Raw genomic sequence first — 18,830 nt, 5'->3', positions numbered from 1 at the left:
TAATGTCAGCAGGAGATTAATCAGGGTCTCTGCCCCTACATGATGCAGCTCTCACATGCGGTAACAAAAAAATCTGGTGACAGACTTCCTTTAAAAATATAAAAAAATCATAGCATTTCTCAATTTTTTGCCACTTGCAAGGAAGGGATGAAAGACAAAAGTGACACATGGCTGGTGTGCTGAAAGGTTGGTTCCTCATATCAGTCAACACACACAGGACAACTCCACTAAATTTGGATTTATTTAAAAAAAAAAGACCCCTAGGACCTAGTCAAAGTAAAAGATAGCTAGTAAGAAATATTTTGACCACACTACAATCCATAGGTTTTTAAAGTACTCAGAATGGTGCTGTGCTGCAGACAATACCATCTGCCGAGCTCGTGCATGACACTGTTCTGTCTTCCCATTGTCCAGGTATCCCGTCACGAGCGACGGATCTCCCAAATCCAGCAGCTGAACCAGATGCCCTTGTATCCCACAGAGAAGATCATATGGGATGAGAACATTGTGCCCACAGAGTACTATTCTGGGGAAGGTGAGGCCATAAACTGATATTCAAGCCGTATTTTTGTTGCTGTTATAAGCTCTAATATCGCAAAAACCACCAATATATCTCCAGCTTTGAAATGTAATCTGTGTGTTAGCCATGCTGCCCGGAGCAGCTTACACGGATGTGACTTCTGGCACTTCCAACACTTAACACTTTAACACTTCAGTTACCAAGTTCATGCATTACATACAGCTGCTTACTGCTTATGACATTGGTTAGGGCAATTGCCATGTTACATTTTATCTAAGCAGCAGGCAAGAGAGTGAAGAACTCCATAAATCCACTTCCTCGCTGCGGCGCTCACAGTGCCACCACCAGAGTCGGTGCGCACTCTACTATTACCAGATAGACTCCATATTTAGCTCTTTCCACCTCCTGTCGCCTCCAGCTCAAAAATATTTCCAGAATCCGTCCCTTCCTTAACCCTCAATCTTACTAAAATGTTTGTGTATGCCCTCATCATCTCCCACCTTGACTACTGCAACATCCTTTTCTGTGGCCTCCCTGCTAACACCCTTGCACCGCTCCAGTCCATCCTTAACTCTGCTGCCCAACTAATTCATCTCTCTCCTCGCTACTCCTCCGCTTTTCCCCTCTGCAAATCTCTTCACTGGCTCCCATTCCCTCAGCATATCCAGTTCGAATTACTAATACTGGTATAGAAGACCGGGCACACTCTATTATATGCAGTGAAAGATTTTAATGTGCTATATACATACAGTAGTCACAAACGTTTCGGTCTGTCAAGACCTTCAGCAGTGTACTAATGAATATAGCGCTGGAATGTGCGGTAAGTACAAACTCAATAATGGTAGGCAATAGAGCAGGTATGGTGATGGCGCGGCACGCCGGTTTCCCCAAATGGAGGATCAAAGATAGTGTGGGACCGTGTGACTCGGGACGCGGTATCCACCACTAGTCAGTGAGAGACTCTCCTGTATGTAACCCCTTCTCATGGAATTAATGGTGCTATATAAATAAATAATAATAATATGTACAGAGTGTGAGCTCAATAACTAGAAGAGAACTGCTCACAATGTAATTCCGAATAGAAATAGTAAATAAAAGGGGCTCTTAATTTGGAGCTGTACTTTCAACCCATCATGTTGTCCTCCCACTGTCTGTAGTTTCCTGAGATGGTCACCGTTTTTGTCTCCTGTATGCCATGTTAAACTATGGTTTTCCTCTTTAGGGTGTTTGGCATTGCCAAAGTTGAATCTGCAGTTTCTTACCCTTCATGACTACCTTCTTCGAAATTTCAACCTCTTCCGCTTGGAGTCTACATATGAGATTCGGCAGGATATTGAAGACATTGTGTGTCGGCTGAAGCCCTGGTAATCAATAGTTTTGCCATCTTTTGTTGTAGGAACTGCCTTACTATAGGTGGCCATACGCCTAAAGGCCCCTTTACATTTAGCGATGCACCAGCGATCCCGACCATGATACGACCCGGTCTGGATCGCTGGTGCATCGCTAAATGGTCGCTAGTGAGCTGCCACACAGGCAGATCTCACAGTGATGCAGCAGCGATACAGCGGTCGTTACTTACCTTTCACATGCAGCGATCCTGACGTCATCCCGTCTGTGTCCACGCGTCGCTCGTCGGCGCCAGCAGGAAGCACCCGACGAGAAATGGAGCTGCGCGATCAGCGACAGACAACGGGGGAGCCGGTCGGAGGTAAGTATCACACATGGCGATATCGCTAGCGATATCGCTGCTGCGTCACCAAATCGGTGATGCTTTAGCGATATTGCGTATTGTGTAAAACCCCCTTTAGATACAGTAGCAGTCTACCGAATACTCATTTGGCTGGCATCTATTTTTCCTCTCTCCTTCACACACATGCTCTCTCACCTCATCTGAGTATGCTTGCATTCTTATTTGGGAGTGGCTACAAGCCTCTACCACCAGAGTAAAAGGGTCAGACATGTTGAAATTATACATTTCTGGTTGTTGTTTTTTTTCCCTGAAGCAGCTATCTGGACACCCCAATAAACATTAGATGGAAAATTGGCAGGTTCATTCAGCATATAAAGAGCTGCATGCTAATGGTCTACATCTTCATAGCCATCTTAAGCAAGAATCATGGCATAATTTTTTTCAGGATTGACAAGTGGAAATCCGCCTCATCAAACATAAAGACAACATTGTTCTCATGGCCATGACAACAACGTACTGAGGATAAAATGCCCAACGTGGGTATCTGTTCCATCCCAAAAAGCACAGCAATGTAGGATATAAAGCAGAGTCAAGCTTGTAATATGTCATGTCCGCAGCTCTTTTATATTTTCTTTCTTTAGTGCTTTTTGTTATTACTCTGTTGCCTCATTGGGGGACACAGAACCATGGGTGTTATGCTGCTGTCCACTAGGAGGTGACACTATGCATAATCTGAAAAAGATTAACTATGGCTCCTCTGCAGTAAACACCCCTGGACGGCGTCAGCCTTCTCCAGTTTTTGCTTAGTGTCGCAAGGAGGCACACCTAAAGGATTTTTCTTTTTTCTGTTTTTTTCTTCGGATGACAGATGAAGAAAAGTGGGTCTCCTCAGTGAGACTCCCGGCATGGCTCCTTCCTCGGCCCCCTATTATGGGATGCTCAGTTGAAGTTGAGATGGCGGTTCCCCATGTCGCTCCTTCCCCAGTCCTGCGGGTGCTGGTTCGAAGTTGAGACCCCCTCCTTCCCCAATTCCTTTTGGTCTTGGGTTGAGGTCGAGGCGAGGAAGAAACCCCTGACGGTGACAGCAGCACCCTCCCTAATCCCCCCCTGAGGGTATTAGGTTGAGACGCCGCAGGTAGGGTCTGTCCATGGCAACCTACGCAGCATCCAGGGACCCCAGCCAGCTGCGGGCTCCTGTCGGGGCCAGGGGGGAGTGCAGGCAGGCATAGCACATGCAGACACAGGGCTCCATGTGCCCCTGTGTCTGCGGCAGCATTAGTCTACAGCGCCGCAGGGGAACCCACCACAGGGTCCCGCTTCAGGTTGTGGCCCCACCGCTAGCCTGCCTTTCAATCCGGGGGAGTCCGGTAAAAATCCGACCCCCCCCCCCCCCGGACTACCGCGCCGGCCTGGAGCCCTTCCTGGGCATAGAAATCTAATTTAGGCCGCGACTTCGGCCTAGCTGAGGTCGCTGCCTCCTCCGCGCCCCGCCCCGCCCCCCGGATGACAAATATGACACTCCACAGTGTCATAGAAGGGGCGGATAGAGGCAGAAAGGGCTCGTTTTTTCACATCTCTGCGCGCTCTTTCTCAGCTCTCCGCCCCCTTCTTCTCCCTCATCTCCTCGGCAGCCATCTTCGCTGCAGCACACGCTGTCCCATACAGCAGCAGCAAAGCCAGCAGTCTCCGGGGGGCACAGGACTGTGAATTGTCAGCGCTGGACCTAGGGGCACACTGGTGGGCTAAGATCACAGCCGGGTTCTCTTTACTCGGCTGTGAATCCATATTACCTACAAGGTTTTCCTATAGCTCCCCTGCGTAGTCACCCCTGTACAGTCCTCTGCTAGCCAGCCTCTGTGCACTATGTCGGGCTCAAGGAAAAGAACCAGGCAGGACTGTTTTTATGCTTTCTGCACAGCCTGCAAAGCCACTCTCCCCAGTGGCAGCATGTACCCACACTGCAAGGATTGTATCCAAAATACTGGGTCAGAGGCCCAGGAAGGCCCCTATCGTTGCATCAGCGGCCGCTACCACGCCGGAATGGGCTACCCAGATGTCGCAGTCTATGACACAGCCCATAGATAACCTGACCTCCACATTACTCCAGGCTCTGCAGGGTCATGTCTCGCCTATGAGTGTTACCCAGCAAAGGGACAGCTCCACCCAGGGACAGGCAGTTTCTGGCTCTCCCAGACGTAAGCGGACCCACACGTCGCGTTCCTCTGCGTCATCCCATAGCACACGGTCATCCCCCTCCAGGGAGAAACACCGTGGTCCCAGTTCGCCTAGACCGTCCCCTACCAGAGACAGACAACGCAGATTTCCGCAAGAAGACCTCCGCCCCAGCTCACCCACCAGGGAACACCTGAGCGATACGCAGGATTCGGAAGGCATCTGTGACTCCGACTCAGACATATGACAGAGAGGTCTCTGGTCCCTTGTCCCCCTATCAACACAGCGCTAGTTGAGGACATAATCTCTTCCATCCATCGGGTGCTGGACATTTCTGATCCAACCCCGGAAGTCCCAGAACACAAGATTTGCTTTGAAGGTGTTCTGAAACAACCTAAGGTTTTCACTAACCACCCGGAATTTCAAACGATTCTTACCAAGCAGTTTGCACTGCCTGATAAAAAATTCACCAATCGTAAATATTTAGAAGCTAGGTACCACTTCCCACAAAGGGACACCAAACAGTGGACAGATCCACCCGAAGTGGACCCCCCAGTCTCTAGACTAGCAGCACAGACCCTCCTCTCACTGCCAGATAGCTCAACCCTCAGTGACGCAGCAGACCGACAAGTAGAACGCATGGCTCGCTCAGTGTTCGAAGCGGCAGGGGCCTCCCTGGCCCCCGCGTTCGCTTCAGTTTGGGTGGCCACGGCCATTCTGGCTTGGGCCAAAACATTGCAAGATGGCCTTCAAACTTCAAATCCTCAGCTGTCGGACCATGCGGTTCAAATAGCAGTAGTAGCAGATTACATGCTTCATGCAGCCCTTGACTCCGCAAGAGGTGTAGCGGGGATAGCAGCAAACGCCATCACAATTCAGCGTATCCTCTGGCTGCGGGAATGGAAAGCGGATGCGGCCTCAAAGAAATCCCTCACGCATCTCCCGGGCTCTCAATTTGACGGCGTGGCCCTTGAAACCTGGGTTCTAACCCAGGCAGGGGTCTCACCGGATGTCATTACGACCATGATCAGGGCAAGGAAGCAAGCCTCCGCCAAGATTTATTACCGTACCTGGAGAGCTTTTTTTTTACCTGGTGCGAATCTCGCGGACCGGTCCCACTCCCTTATTCCCTCCCAAAGGTACATGGGTTTCTTCAATCGGGCCGGGACGCCAGGCTATCCCTAGGCTCGCTTAAGAGCCAGGTGTCAGTGCTCTCAGTGCTCTTTCAGAGGCGCATCGCTAACAAGCCGCAAGTAAGGACCTTTCTCCAGGGGGTTTCCCGATTGGTTCCCCCTACAGACGTCCACTGGAAGCGTGGGACCTCAACTTGGTCCTGACAGCATTGCAGGCACCACCTTTCGAACCCCTTAAGGAAGTCCAACTCCGCATTCTAGCACATAAAGTGGTTTTTCTGGTGGCAATCACCTCGCTTCGCAGGGTGTCTGAATTGTCAGCACTCTCCTGCAGACAGCCCTTCCTAGCCTTTCACCAGGATAAGGTGGTTCTCCATACAGTCCCATCCTTCCTTCCGAAGGTTGTGTCCAACTTCCACCTCAATGAGGAAATTTCATTGCCATCCCTTGGCCCGTTTCCGGTTCATAGAGTGGAGAAGGCTCTGCATACGCTTGACCTCATCAGGGCATTGCGTATATACGTGTCTAGGACTGCACCCTTCCGGAAGTCTGATTCCCTTTTCCTTCTTCTGGAAGGCGTTCGAAAGGGTCTGCCGGCTTCCAAAGCCACCCTTGCCAGGTGTATCAAGTCCACCATACAAGAGGCTTACCGCCTTAACAATTCTCCTCTTCCGGCCGGTATCACGGCACACTCTACGCGGGCAGTAGGGGCCTCCTGGGCCATTCGGCACCAGGCTTCGGCACAACAAGTGTGTAAGGCGGCCACTTGGACTAGCCTACGCACGTTTACGAAACACTACAGTGTTCATACCCAGTCCTCAGCGGATGCGAGCCTGGGTAGATGGGTTCTGCAGGCGGCAGTGCCCCAAGTTTAGGGACCTGCTAGCACAATATTCGTCCATTGCTTCCCACCCAGGGACTGCTTTGGGACGTCCCATGGTTCTGTGTCCCCCAATGAGGCGACAGAGTAAAGGAGATTTTTGTGTACTCACCGTAAAATCTCTTTCTCTTAGCCTCTAATTGGGGGACACAGCTCCCACCCTGTTGCCCTTACGGGCCGTTGTTTACGGTTGAGTTCTCATATTGTTCTTTGAGCTCGTACATAGTTGCCTTCTTACAGGCATGGTTATGTCGTTTTCTGTTACGTTCCTCCTAATGCTTTCGCACAAAACTGGAGAAGGCTGACGCCGTCCAGGGGTGTATACTGCAGAGGAGGAGCCATAGTTAATCTTTTTCAGATTATGTATAGTGTCGCCTCCTAGTGGACAGCAGCATAACACCCATGGTTCTGTGTCCCCCAATTAGAGGCTAAGAGAAAGAGATTTTACGGTGAATACACAAAAATCTCCTTTTTCTTCCTAACATTTGTATAATTCTGCGCTAAAGGAAAATGTAGTAGTGTCACTAGCCGCTATTAATCTACATGTGTTAGGGGTTAATCCATATCGCATTGCTGTCCGTCCAAAGTACTGAAAGTGTGGCTATTTGGAGAAAATTAATTTTTTTTCCTTCCACGAGACGTCAGCTTTCAGTCATAGAGGCATGGCTATAGTCAGCACTGCTAAGTATACTGTGAGTAGTGGCTATACGCTTATACTGGCACTTTGACACCTCACGCTACATTGAAGTGCTGCAGAATGAGCTGTGTATCAAAGTGCCAGAGCATGCGTGCAGCCCTTGCTCCGTGTGTACTGAGCTGTGTGAAGCCGCTTTGGAGACGCCTCTATGACTGAAAGCCAGTGACTCCCAGGAGGAATATAGTTATTTCCTCCCGGTAGCCACGCTTTCAGTAGGTCGACCAGGAAGCAGTGTAACACTATTTACCTGTGGACTGGTTAGTCCAATCCACTGAGTCCTGCCAGATTTGATTTTATGTCTAGGAGAACACTAGATAGGCGTGAGCAGCTCCTCAAGAATCAGGAGAGAGCTGGTCACACGCTGAAGTGTGGTATCTAGGCAATGGAACAAAATACTGACGGAATATATTACAAATTGTCAGCATTCTGCAGCCTAGGTGCACACACAGAATAGGAAAAGAGCCTGGACAACCGCTTTAAACCTTTGGCTGCAATTCATCATTTTCGGTGTATTTGTGTTGTTTTTCTTTTTTTAAACTGTCACTTTTCTCAGTTTTTGTACTGTCAGATTTTCCAGTAAATTCCTGAAAATGGAGGCACAGGGTTTGATGAACTGGCTGTAAATTCAATGATTTTTTTTTTTGCGTGCGTGCGTGCGCGCCTTTTTGGAGTAAAACATGTCATGTTGGTCCACAACAAAGCCAAGTAAAAAAAAAAAAATTGACAGATTCCCTACTCCATTGCGGTACTGAAGTACAATTATGCATGCACAGATGTTGTGGCGTGTTGAAAATGATAAATTGAGATAAAACATCGGTAGAACCACAAACATTACCATAATGCCAAATGAAAACAAAATATAAAACCAAGTGAAATTAACTTAAAAAAAAAAATTGATTAAGATGCAAATACATTTGCTAATAAAACCATTTTTATATAAGAAAAAGGCACAAAAGCAATGATGAAATCACCTCCTTCGTCTCTGCCCTCCTTGTCTGGAAAAGGGGAGGTAAATTCAGCCATCTAAAACATTTGCTTAAACCTAGTCCCCTTGTACAAGAGCAAGGAAACTGTAGGCCTGCAGTAAAATCGATGTCCAAAATATGTGAAGATCCAGCACTTGAGATCAATCCATTCTCCTTTATGTATAATTCACTCATACCCATTAGAATTGTTTCATCCACTGAGAATGGCTGGAGAAATGGAGTTACCCTATACGTAGAGGATGATGAAAAGTTTTGACTTTGCCTAGTGAAAATTTCTAGTACAAGATGTATCTATTGCAGCGATTATAAGGGATTAGATCTACCAAGCAAGTGCTGCTCTGCCAGGGGTTAGCCAGTCATACATAGACCACTGTTCATACATGTAAAGGGAAGGTTTAAGCCAGTCACCGACAGGCACAGGCTGCAGCTTATCGAAGGATTTTAGAGGGGCATGTGAGGTCACTACTCCTTTTACTGTGCTATTTGGGTGGATTTTGAGAACCCATACTTACAGCAGCCTCTGGCAATGATGAATGCCACAGGATGAAGCATTCAGCCTCTAGATCTTGAACAATAAATGGTTAATGCCATGTTCTCGTTTCCTCCCATCACGGCACGCAGATTGGTATAATTCATCCTTAGTAGCATTGGCTAATGTGGAGGAATGACTCCTGGAACCAGAGCCACGGCCGCTGTGTCATATTACACGGCTATTTCAGTGTGCTGAGCTTGCTTGTCTTTTGATCTGTTAAACTTTCACAGCTCGGATCAGCTATTCTAAGCAAGAAGGCATACATGTGCACCTCCACGCCTGACATTGCTCCAAGCCTGAGATATTCCATGGATGCATAAAACATGTTTTTATTCTATTGTTCATGTTATTAATTGTTTTTAAACCCTGGCGGTTCTAGTCCTCTGTGTGCAGCAGCATCTTTTGGCATTGCCGCTTGAAAGCAGGGAGGGGGGTTGATTCAGTGACACTCTGTCATTAGCAGCTCCTGTTTTAAGGGAAGTCTCCTGCTCCAAGTGCTGGATGAGAGAAACTTCTGATCCCTGCTTTTTAATCTGGCGATGGCTAGGTTTCAAAATGACAGTCAGCCCTGGGGACCTAAAAAGGACATCTGGGCTGCATGTATAAGAGGCCTACACTGCCCACAGAACTATGGTAATGGTTAGTGCTTTGTAAACATAAAATAAAGATGTTGGATAGGAATCCCTCACTGGATTAAAAAAAAAGAATGGATTACAAATTTTGAATTGAAAAAAAATTGGCAAAAAAAATTCCAAAAATATACTTAGTATGAAATATGTTTTTGTAGATTTATGACATAAAAATATGAACCCCATTCTTCTGTGTAGATGACTGTAAAAGATAACTTCATGAGGTAAAACATGAATGGTATAAAAAGTAAAAATCCATCCTTTATTGTTTACCCAGATGTACCCTTGTGTATAAATGACAGTGTAATTTGTATGTACTGATTAAACAATTTCTCCAGTATGATATATAGAAAACTTGGGACATGTCCAGTAATGTGCAAAAGTCGCAGAGTTAAGAATGATTTATTTCTATCAATTAACAAAATGCAAAGTGAAAGAACAAAGCGAAATCTAAATCACTTCAATATTTGGTGCAACCGCGCTTTCCCTTCAAAACAACATAAAAGCATCTTCTAGATACACTTGTACTTCCACACAGTTTTTGAAGGAACTCAACATGGAGGTTGTTCCACACATCTTGGAGAACTAACCACAGATCTTTTTCAGCAAATCCTTGTGTTCCTTCATGTAATCCCAGACACACTTGATGATGGTGAGATCAGGGCTCTTTGAGCCCATATAATCACTCTCAGGACTCAAGCGGTCTTCTTTATGCTAAAGATAGTTCTTAATGACATTGGTTGTATATTTGGAGTTGTTGTCCTATTGCAGAATAAGTTTGGAGCCAATCAGACACTTCACTGATGGAATTAATTGATGGATAAGTATCTACCTGTATTTCTCAGCATTGTTGACTGCAAAATATGCAACATTGAAGACTGTAGATGTAGTGGTCGATCAAGGAAACTTAATGCATTGGATGAAAGACACATTATGAATACTTTTTCTTCTAAAGCGGAAGATGTCCAGCAGTTCCATCAGCTCAGACCTGGCAGCAACTAGTGGGACTCAGTTACACCCTTTTAATGGCCAGAAGTGGAAATATTGTGGCCAAAAAGCCATACTTTTGTCATGGAAGCAAGGCCAAGTGACTCAACTGTGCGCAATAGCATAGGAACTTGGAGTCAAAGTCAAAATGTGAAATATTTCACTGTAACAGAAGGCAGTTTGTTTGCTGATGGTCTGGAGAGCAGTACAATAATGAATATCTGCAATTAACAGTGACGCATGGTGGAGGGTTGTTGCAAGTATTGGGCTGCATTACAGAAGATGAAATTAGGGGTTTGGTCAAGGTTAATAATGTCCTCAAAGCTGAGAAATACAGATAGATACTTACCCACCATGTAGTACCATCAGGAAGGTGTCTTATTGGCTCCAAATTTATTCTCCAGAAGAACAATGAGCTCAAACACACAGCCAATGTCACTAAGAACTATCTTCAGTGTAAAGAAGACCAAGGAGTCCTTGAAGCAAGCTTGGTCTGGCCTGGCGGGGTACTGGGTAAATGCCCGGTGGGCCCCGAGGGTCGCTGGGGGCCCTTTAAAAATGCTGCCCCTTTAAATGCGTGGGCCCTTTAAAAACACATCCCATGATTTGAAGGGACGCACACGTGCACATACCATAGCGCGCGGCGGCGCGGGCCCAGCGTACCTCCGTCTGAGGCGCTGATGCGGCCCGCTTGCTGGCTCTGGCTCCGGCTCTCTCTGATGACTCACCCAGCCTCAGGACCTTGCCGCGTGATGTCAGCGCTGTTCTTGATGGGCGGTGACACGCCCCGCGCTCTGCTTTCCGGCTCTAGCTGGCTGGTGGCTGACTAATAGCGTAGCAGCCAGTGTGTGAGACAAGAGGACGCCGCCAAGCTCTGCTCTCCCTGCTGCTGCTCCCGCTCCTACTCTGCTCCAGTCTGGTGAGTAGAGTCTAGAGTGAGTGGGTGACGGGTGGTCTGTGTCCCTGGAGAGGAGGGGGAACAAAGAGTCTCCATGGAAGAGGCCAGAGGGGTCCGGAGGAGGATGAGGAGGCCAGAGGGGTCCGGAGCAGGAAGAGGATGCCAGAGGGGTCCGGAGGAGGAAGAGGATGCCAGAGGGGTCCGGAGGAGGAAGAGGATGCCAGAGGGGTCCGGAGCAGGAAGAGGATGCCAGAGGGGTCTGGAGGAGGAAGAGAAGGCCAGAGGGGTCCGGAGGAGGATGAACAGGCCTGTGCTGTATATCATGTGGGGCTGTGCTGTATACCATGGTGCTGTATACCATGTGGTGCTGTCCTGTATACCATGTGGTGCTGTCCTGTATACCATGTGGTGCTGTCCTGTATACCATGTGGTGCTGTCCTATATACCATGTGGGGCTGTGCTGTATACCATGGTGCTGTGCTATATGCCAATGGGGGCTGTTCTGTATACCATGTGATGCTGTGATATATACCATGTGGGCCTGTGCTTTATACCATGTGGGGCTGTGCTGTATACCAATGGGGGGCTGTGCTGTATACCATGTGATGCTGTGCTTTATACCATGTGGGCCTGTGCTTTATACCATGTGGGCCTGTGCTTTATACCATGTGGGCCTGTGCTGTCTACCATGGAGCTGTGCTGTATACCAATGGGGGGTTGTGCTGTATACCATGTGATGCTGTGCTGTATACCATGTGGGCCTGTGCTTTATACCATGTGGGCCTGTGCTTTATACCATGTGGGCCTGTGCTTTATACCATGTGGGCCTGTGCTGTATACCAATGGAGGGCTGTGCTGTATACCAATGGAGGGCTGTGCTGTATACCAATGGGGGGCTGAGCTGTATACCAATGGGGGGCTGTGCTGTATACCAATGGGGGGCTGTGCTGTATACCAATGGGGGGCTGTGCTGTATACCAATGGGGGGCTGTGCTGTATACCAATGGGGGGCTGTGCTGTATACCATGGTGCTGTGCTATATACCATGTGGCTGTGTTATATACCATGGGGGGCACATTATACATTATATTCTATGGGGGAGGCTGTATTATATAATATGGGGGGGCTACATTATATTCTATGGGGAGGTGGGCTGTATTATATTCTATTCGGGGCTACATTATATTCTATGGGGGGCTGTATTATCTTTATTATATTCTATGGTGGTGATCATAATCTATGAAGGGGCTACATTATACTACATGAGGATGCTACATTGTATTCTACGGGGGGCTGCATTATATTTTATGGGGGGCTAGATTATATTGTAGGGGGGCTTTATACTTTATGAGGGGGATACATTATATTCTATTGGGGCTGCATTATACTATATGAGGAGGGCTACATTGTATTCTATGGAGGGGCTACATTACACTATATAAGGGGCTGCCATATATTCTATGGAGGGGCTGCATTATGCTATATGAGGGGGGCTGCATTATATTCTATGGGGGGGGGTTACATTGTATTCTGTGGGGTGGCTACATTATGCTCTAAGGGGTGGCTGCATTATGCTATAAGAGGGTGCTGCATTATATTCTATGGGGGTTACATTATATTGTATGGCAGGGCTGCATTATACTCTGGGGTGGCAGCATTATGCTCTATGGGGTGGCTGCATTATATTATATGTGGGCTGCATTATACTGTATCGAGGACTATGGGGAATGCATTATACTATATGAAGAACTATGCGGTGCATTATACTATGGGAAGTAAATTGTACTACATGGGTGACTGGCGGTGTATTATACTATATGGAGCACTATGAGGAGTGTATTAAACTATATGGAGGACTGAGCAGTGTATTTTAATATATGAAGGACTGAGGAGTGTATTATACTATATGGAGGACTATGGGGAAGATTATATTATATGGAGGACTATGGGGTGTAAACTGTAGATGTGCTGCTGATAACATGATACTGTATGGGGACAGATTGATCCATTAGTGATTGTTCTGTCCCCATCATTCTTTCTCAGACAGTGGAAAGAGGCCAGGAAACAAGTGTTGAACGACTTCAATATTGTTGATCACACTCATTTAGCGTCCTGAACTCAGCGCATGTAACTACAACCGAAATGCTTTTGTGTGATGTGCAATATGTTAGCATTTGGGGCCCCATTTTAAAATTGGCCTAGGGCCCCACTTTGCCTAAAACCGGCCCTGCTCATACACATGACATGATGCAGCATCACAGATCACAATCTCTGCCAGTGCCTCCTATATAAGATACACACACACCACACTCTTATATGGCCTAATATGTCATATGAGGCCTGTATACCGACTGTACAGACCACACTATCATCCTCCTGTATGCCGTACATAGCCAGAGAGTGCGGTCTGTACAGTATCTAAGAGGGCGACACTCAGTATGTCTTATAGGGGACCTAATAGGAGGCCGACACTCAGTATGTCTTATAGGGGGCCTAATAGGAGGCCGACAGTCTGTATGTCTTATAGGGGACCTAATAGGAGGCCGACACTCTGTCTTATAGGGGGCGTAATAGGAGGCCGACAGTCTGCATGTCATATACGAGGCCAATATGCCATACATACCGCAATATCGGCATCCTATATACTGTACATACCACACTCTCAGCCTCTTGTAGAAAGTATCTGTTATAGGAGACAGAGAGTGCGGTCTGTGTGTGATATAGGATGCCAAGAGTGCAGTGTGTACGATATATAGGAGGCTGAGAGCGTTCTCTTTTGCACACTGTACAGCTTGCTAAATGGCACATGTGTTAGTGGGAGAGCCCAAAAAATGAACACGTAATAAAACCGTTTATGGTAGCCATAGGGTGGGCGCCTAGAGTCAATTCCCCTGGTGAGCCCTATTCACCCCAGTCCGACCCTGCCTGGAAGTGATGATATGGCCCTCATTGAGCCTTGATCCCAACATCATCTAGTCTGTCTGGGATTACATAAAGAGACAGAAGAATTTGCACAAGTACAGATCTGTGGTTGGATCTCCAAGATGTTTGGAACAACCTCCCCACTGAGTTCCCTCAAAAACTGTTTGCAAGTTCAAATGTACCTAGAAGAATTGATACTGATTTCAAGGTTTAACGTGATCACACCAAATATTGATTTGATTTAGATTTCTCTTTTGTTTATTTTTATCAATTCAAAAATGTAAAATTAAACTATTTTTTTTAAATGAAACTTCAGTTTTTGAAAGAATTCTTATTTTACAGCTTCCCCCCCCCTTATCTGCTTAAAACTTTTGCACAGTACCATAGAAAAAAAGCATAACTGCTCATAATGATTTTGTATGCATAGGATTTTTATTATTTAATCTGACCGATATTTCCTTTCCCAATTGTCTTCACAGGCAGTCTGAATATGGTGGTGTGGTTTTTGGTGGATGGGCTCGCATGGCCCAGCCCATTGTTGCTTTCTCCGTGGTCGAAGTGGCAAAGCCAAATATTGGAGAAGATTGTCCGACTCGAGTACGGGCAGACTTTACAATCAACTTGAATGTCAGAGACCAGATAAAAGATGAATGGGAAGGTATGGATAAAGTCCCACTAACAGGAGCTTCTCTGAGCTTTGATATGATGAGCGGACGTGCTCGGATACGGCGTTGGTACACGAGCATATGTGGATAACTGAGTGTCTTTGGCTTGTTCGGAAAATATGTTTTGAGTCCCCTTGGCTGCGTGTCTCTTGTCTGTTTGACAGCCTAACAAACCGGCAATCCCTGCATGTGTTGTGGCTGTGGAACAGCCGTGAGACATGCAGACGCGGGGACTCAAACGTATTTTTGGAGCACGCCAAAGACACTCGGTTAGCACACAAGCATGCATGGTTAACACCTTATCTGAGCACGTTTTCTCATCACTAATGATTAGCTTTTTTAATATAATTGATGTACAGTGACAGAGTTTATTTATAGCATGATTCGAATAAATGAGATCTCTGTCTTGCTGAGCTTTTTTAGTAAATTTTTGTGGGGGGTATGTGCACATGGATAGTCAGCAGTGAAATTCAAAGTGCTGTATCCTGCCTTTACTCTGAGAATATCAACCTAACGTGTCCAGTGCTGGTGGTGAGACATTCCCAGCAGCTCGGTCCTATCACCTGTTTACTTTTGTACTCCAGCAGCGCTCCTGATTATACTATTCTAAATAGTTTCAAAAGTTGTCAAGTTCAGTTATGAAATGAGCCATTTCTTAATGATCCTGACTTCCTGAATTCAAATCTGACAATGAACATTTTTAGTTGGCTTTTGTTTTATGATCTCTTACTTCTAGATATGATTAATGCATAACATTTTCAGTACTTTGAAACATGATTATTTTTGCAAATATAAAGATGCAGAATATTTTGTTACGAAAATTTTCTTATCTTTCTTTAGAGGAAACTTGGCTACATTTCAAATAACTAAAACATGTATAAATATTATTGTGAATTATAAACAGTTACAGAAATTGCACTACAAAATTTGGCCCCCATTCAGTAACAACTTTTTTTTTTTTTTTTTTTGCTTGTCTCTTGTACTCCTAAATCGGATCATTTCTTAAAATTGTCCAGCAGTAATCTGCAAGCATTGATGGATTTAATTTTCCTTGATATCTTTTTTCCGTAGCCACATCTTTGTGAAATCTCTCACAGTGCTTGCCACTCACTGCTCCGCAGTTTGGTGGAAAAAAGTCCCGATGCAAATGTAAGAAATTAACCTTTAAGGAAATGTTACAGCCAAGATCCTTACATGTTTTGATATTTTCTATCAAATCTTATAGTTATCTGCTCTTGAGCTTCCCAATAAATTTGTTACCACTAATGTGAATGCTACCCATGTAGCCTCTTCCTTGCCCTGCTTGAAATGGAGAAACTCCTCATCTTGAAGAAGCTTATGAATCTGAGGTCGAATAAAGACTCCTTCCTTTATCTTTGCTTCACTCAACCTCGGAAATGTATCACTGAGATACTTGAGAGCTATCCATTGCCTTTACAAAGTTCCTCGTTACCCCCAACTTGATATGCAATGGTGGTAACAAAATCATATGTGGGTCAACATGTGCTGGATGCAGGACATCTTTACTCCCTGGCTGAAGTAAATGTTGGAGAGGCGAGTCTGGTTTCTTGTAGTGATATTCTCTAGCACAACAATCCCTCTCACACAGAAAGCAGCAGTACTTTGTGTATCCACCCTGGAGACTAAGAAGGCAGCCACCTTTAAGACACCACACAGGGGCCACAAGTGTGGGTCATAGTTCAGGCATCTCAACAGCTGTTTCATGTTGTCATAGGTTTCTTTAATGTAGACTGCATGACCAACTGTAATTGTAGGGTAGCGTATTGCCATTAAGCAGTAAGACGACATTTAGGCGAATCAATGAATAGCCTCCATTTATCTGGATTATGACTTCTCTTCAGAGCTTCCATTAAACTGTTGATGTTGTTGCATGCTGCAAAATCGCGCTTCAGGTTGAAGTATTGGACATGATCTGTTTCACGGTTGCGATACATGGAAATTCGAACATCAATAGCAATTGGTAGTGTGATCAGTTGGCTCTCTCCAGATCATTGGGACTGCAAAAGGCATATATTGCCTCTTCCCATGCAACCACTGGGGAAGATGTGATGCACATCTATTGCAGCATATGTGTGGAGCCCAATTCTTGCCCTGATCGCCTATTCTGTAGCCAAAATACAGGTTGTAGGCTTTCCTTCTCATGGTAGTCAAGTTTCACCTTTATGACGCAAAAGTGACTTCTCCGCATTTGTAGCAAAAACTGTCTGCTTTGTTAATGCAAGAATGAGGCAAATCTGAAAAAATTCTAGAAACATGTCATTATGCGAAGAAATCCTAAAACTGTATACCTTACACAGAGAGCATTTAGTAGGTGATGCAACTGTAATTGGGATTACGCCTTCTGAGTTGTGTTGGCGGTTTTTGATTGGTCGCCCTAAGATGATAGAATACTGAAGGCTCAATAGACTAAATAGATGATGTGATAAACTAGCTACCAACAATGCAATAATGATAAGGAAATAATAAAAAAGCAATTTTTCTATAAGCCTGCTTGAAAGGTGTCCTAAGTAAATAGGTAGCATAATGCAAAAAAAATATAAGGTACTTAGTTCACATGTCTTTTTTGATCCAAAAAAAGCGAAAGCCATACCACCCCTTCATAGTGACCGTAATTGGAACATTCCTTACTTTAATATTAAAAACCTTACCGTTTGTCAAGTGACATGCATGTGGATAAGGGCTGAGAAAAACTGGGCCCTACTAGTGGACACATAGACATGGGAGACTACATCAATATAATGCCCAGCTCAAAGGAAAGGCATGCACATGATGGAAACACCCCTTATCTACATGCATGTCACTTGACAAATGGTAAGGTTTTTAATATTAGAGTTAGGACTGTCCCAATTACGGTCGCCGTGGAGTAATGGGATGGCTTTCACTTTTTTTTTTTTATAATCAAAAAACGTTAACGAAGTGCCATATATTTTTCTCATGCACTATGTGGCTTATTTACTGCAGGGTATTTAATAATTGTTTTTTTTTCTCCTCTGGATCAGACAGTTGGCAAATTTAAGCAATATATTAGTTTTAGCACAGCAAAATTTGTTGTGTTCAACTGTTTTCATCTCTGAAACAATTTGGTTGTAAAACAGTGTTATACGCAGACCATCCCCCATAAGAACAGACGCACTACAAGCGACACTTGGAGGTGACCCCATACACATTACATCGTTGTTAGCCATACCCACAACAATAATCTAATGTGCTTGAAGATTTCCCACTATCTTTCCTACATCAGATGAGAAACGGGTTCCAGATCTGTGTGCCCAGAATGCATGTTTGCAGTGTCAAGGTGTATTAACCCATTCCTGAGATTAGCTGTTTATGTACTGCACAGCAAACAGTGCATTCCCTCAAACCACCATGCATATACAGCTTATTGATTTTGCCGACTCAAAAGCAGAGCCGGCAAAATCATCAGTGGCTGTCATAGCTGACACCCTGCTGCAATGGCTGCGATCAGTGCTAGTACTGATTACGGCTGTTGAACCCCTCAATAGCGACTGCAGCATTTACCGGGTTGTTAGAGGGAGTGGCACAACGCTTTTTTCCCCATTAGAGTGTGGTGATTGCATGGTGCCGATTGTTGTCATGAAGACCACAAGCCAGGTAATGGCCTCAGGGTGGGGTCAGCAATCTATGATGGCCTGTTAGTCCTTGCCATAAGAAGGATCTAATATGTGTCCTGCCAGTGTAAAACTGATGGGCCTAATGTTCTGCGATGCATAGGTATTGCGGGGTATTAAATCTGCAGTCAGACCACTGAAAGTGAAATAGTGAAGGAAAAAATAAAAGCTTTATAAAATAGAAAAAAAAAACTGATAATGTGTTCAAACTGTAAAGCACTGCAGAATGTTAGCGCTATATAAAAAAATAAAGATTATTATGAAAAATTAGTGGAATAATGTTTTTCAACTAAAAAAAGCTGTTTTTCCGTTAAGAGTAGCGGTAAACAAAAAACGCAGAATTGGTATTATATCACCGTGTCCGGAATGACCTGAATATGAAACTCGGATTATTTAACCCTTGTATTACACACAATAAAAAATGAATAAAAATACGCAAAAAATATAACTTTTTCATCATTGTGAGACC

The 18,830-nt window shown here is 45.2% G+C and overlaps 1 protein-coding gene across 1 annotated transcript in view; it reads left to right on the top strand.

The window, feature by feature from the left end:
• AQR (aquarius intron-binding spliceosomal factor) overlaps window positions 1-18,830 on the top strand; it is a 183,795-nt gene that overhangs the window by 61,775 nt on the left and 103,190 nt on the right. The window contains exons 15-17 of the mRNA XM_073577867.1: window positions 415-535; window positions 1,743-1,884; window positions 14,526-14,704. Of these exons, the coding sequence (XP_073433968.1) occupies window positions 415-535; window positions 1,743-1,884; window positions 14,526-14,704 (442 nt within the window). The remainder of the gene's footprint in view (window positions 1-414; window positions 536-1,742; window positions 1,885-14,525; window positions 14,705-18,830) is intronic.

Source organism: Dendrobates tinctorius, unplaced genomic scaffold (genome assembly GCF_039654945.1).
Source record: "Dendrobates tinctorius isolate UK_male_01 unplaced genomic scaffold, ASM3965494v1 ptg000057l, whole genome shotgun sequence".
NCBI classification, from domain to species: domain Eukaryota; kingdom Metazoa; phylum Chordata; class Amphibia; order Anura; family Dendrobatidae; genus Dendrobates; species Dendrobates tinctorius.
The sequence above is the reverse complement of the archived record's forward strand: the minus strand, read 5'-3'. Positions and strand labels throughout refer to the sequence as shown.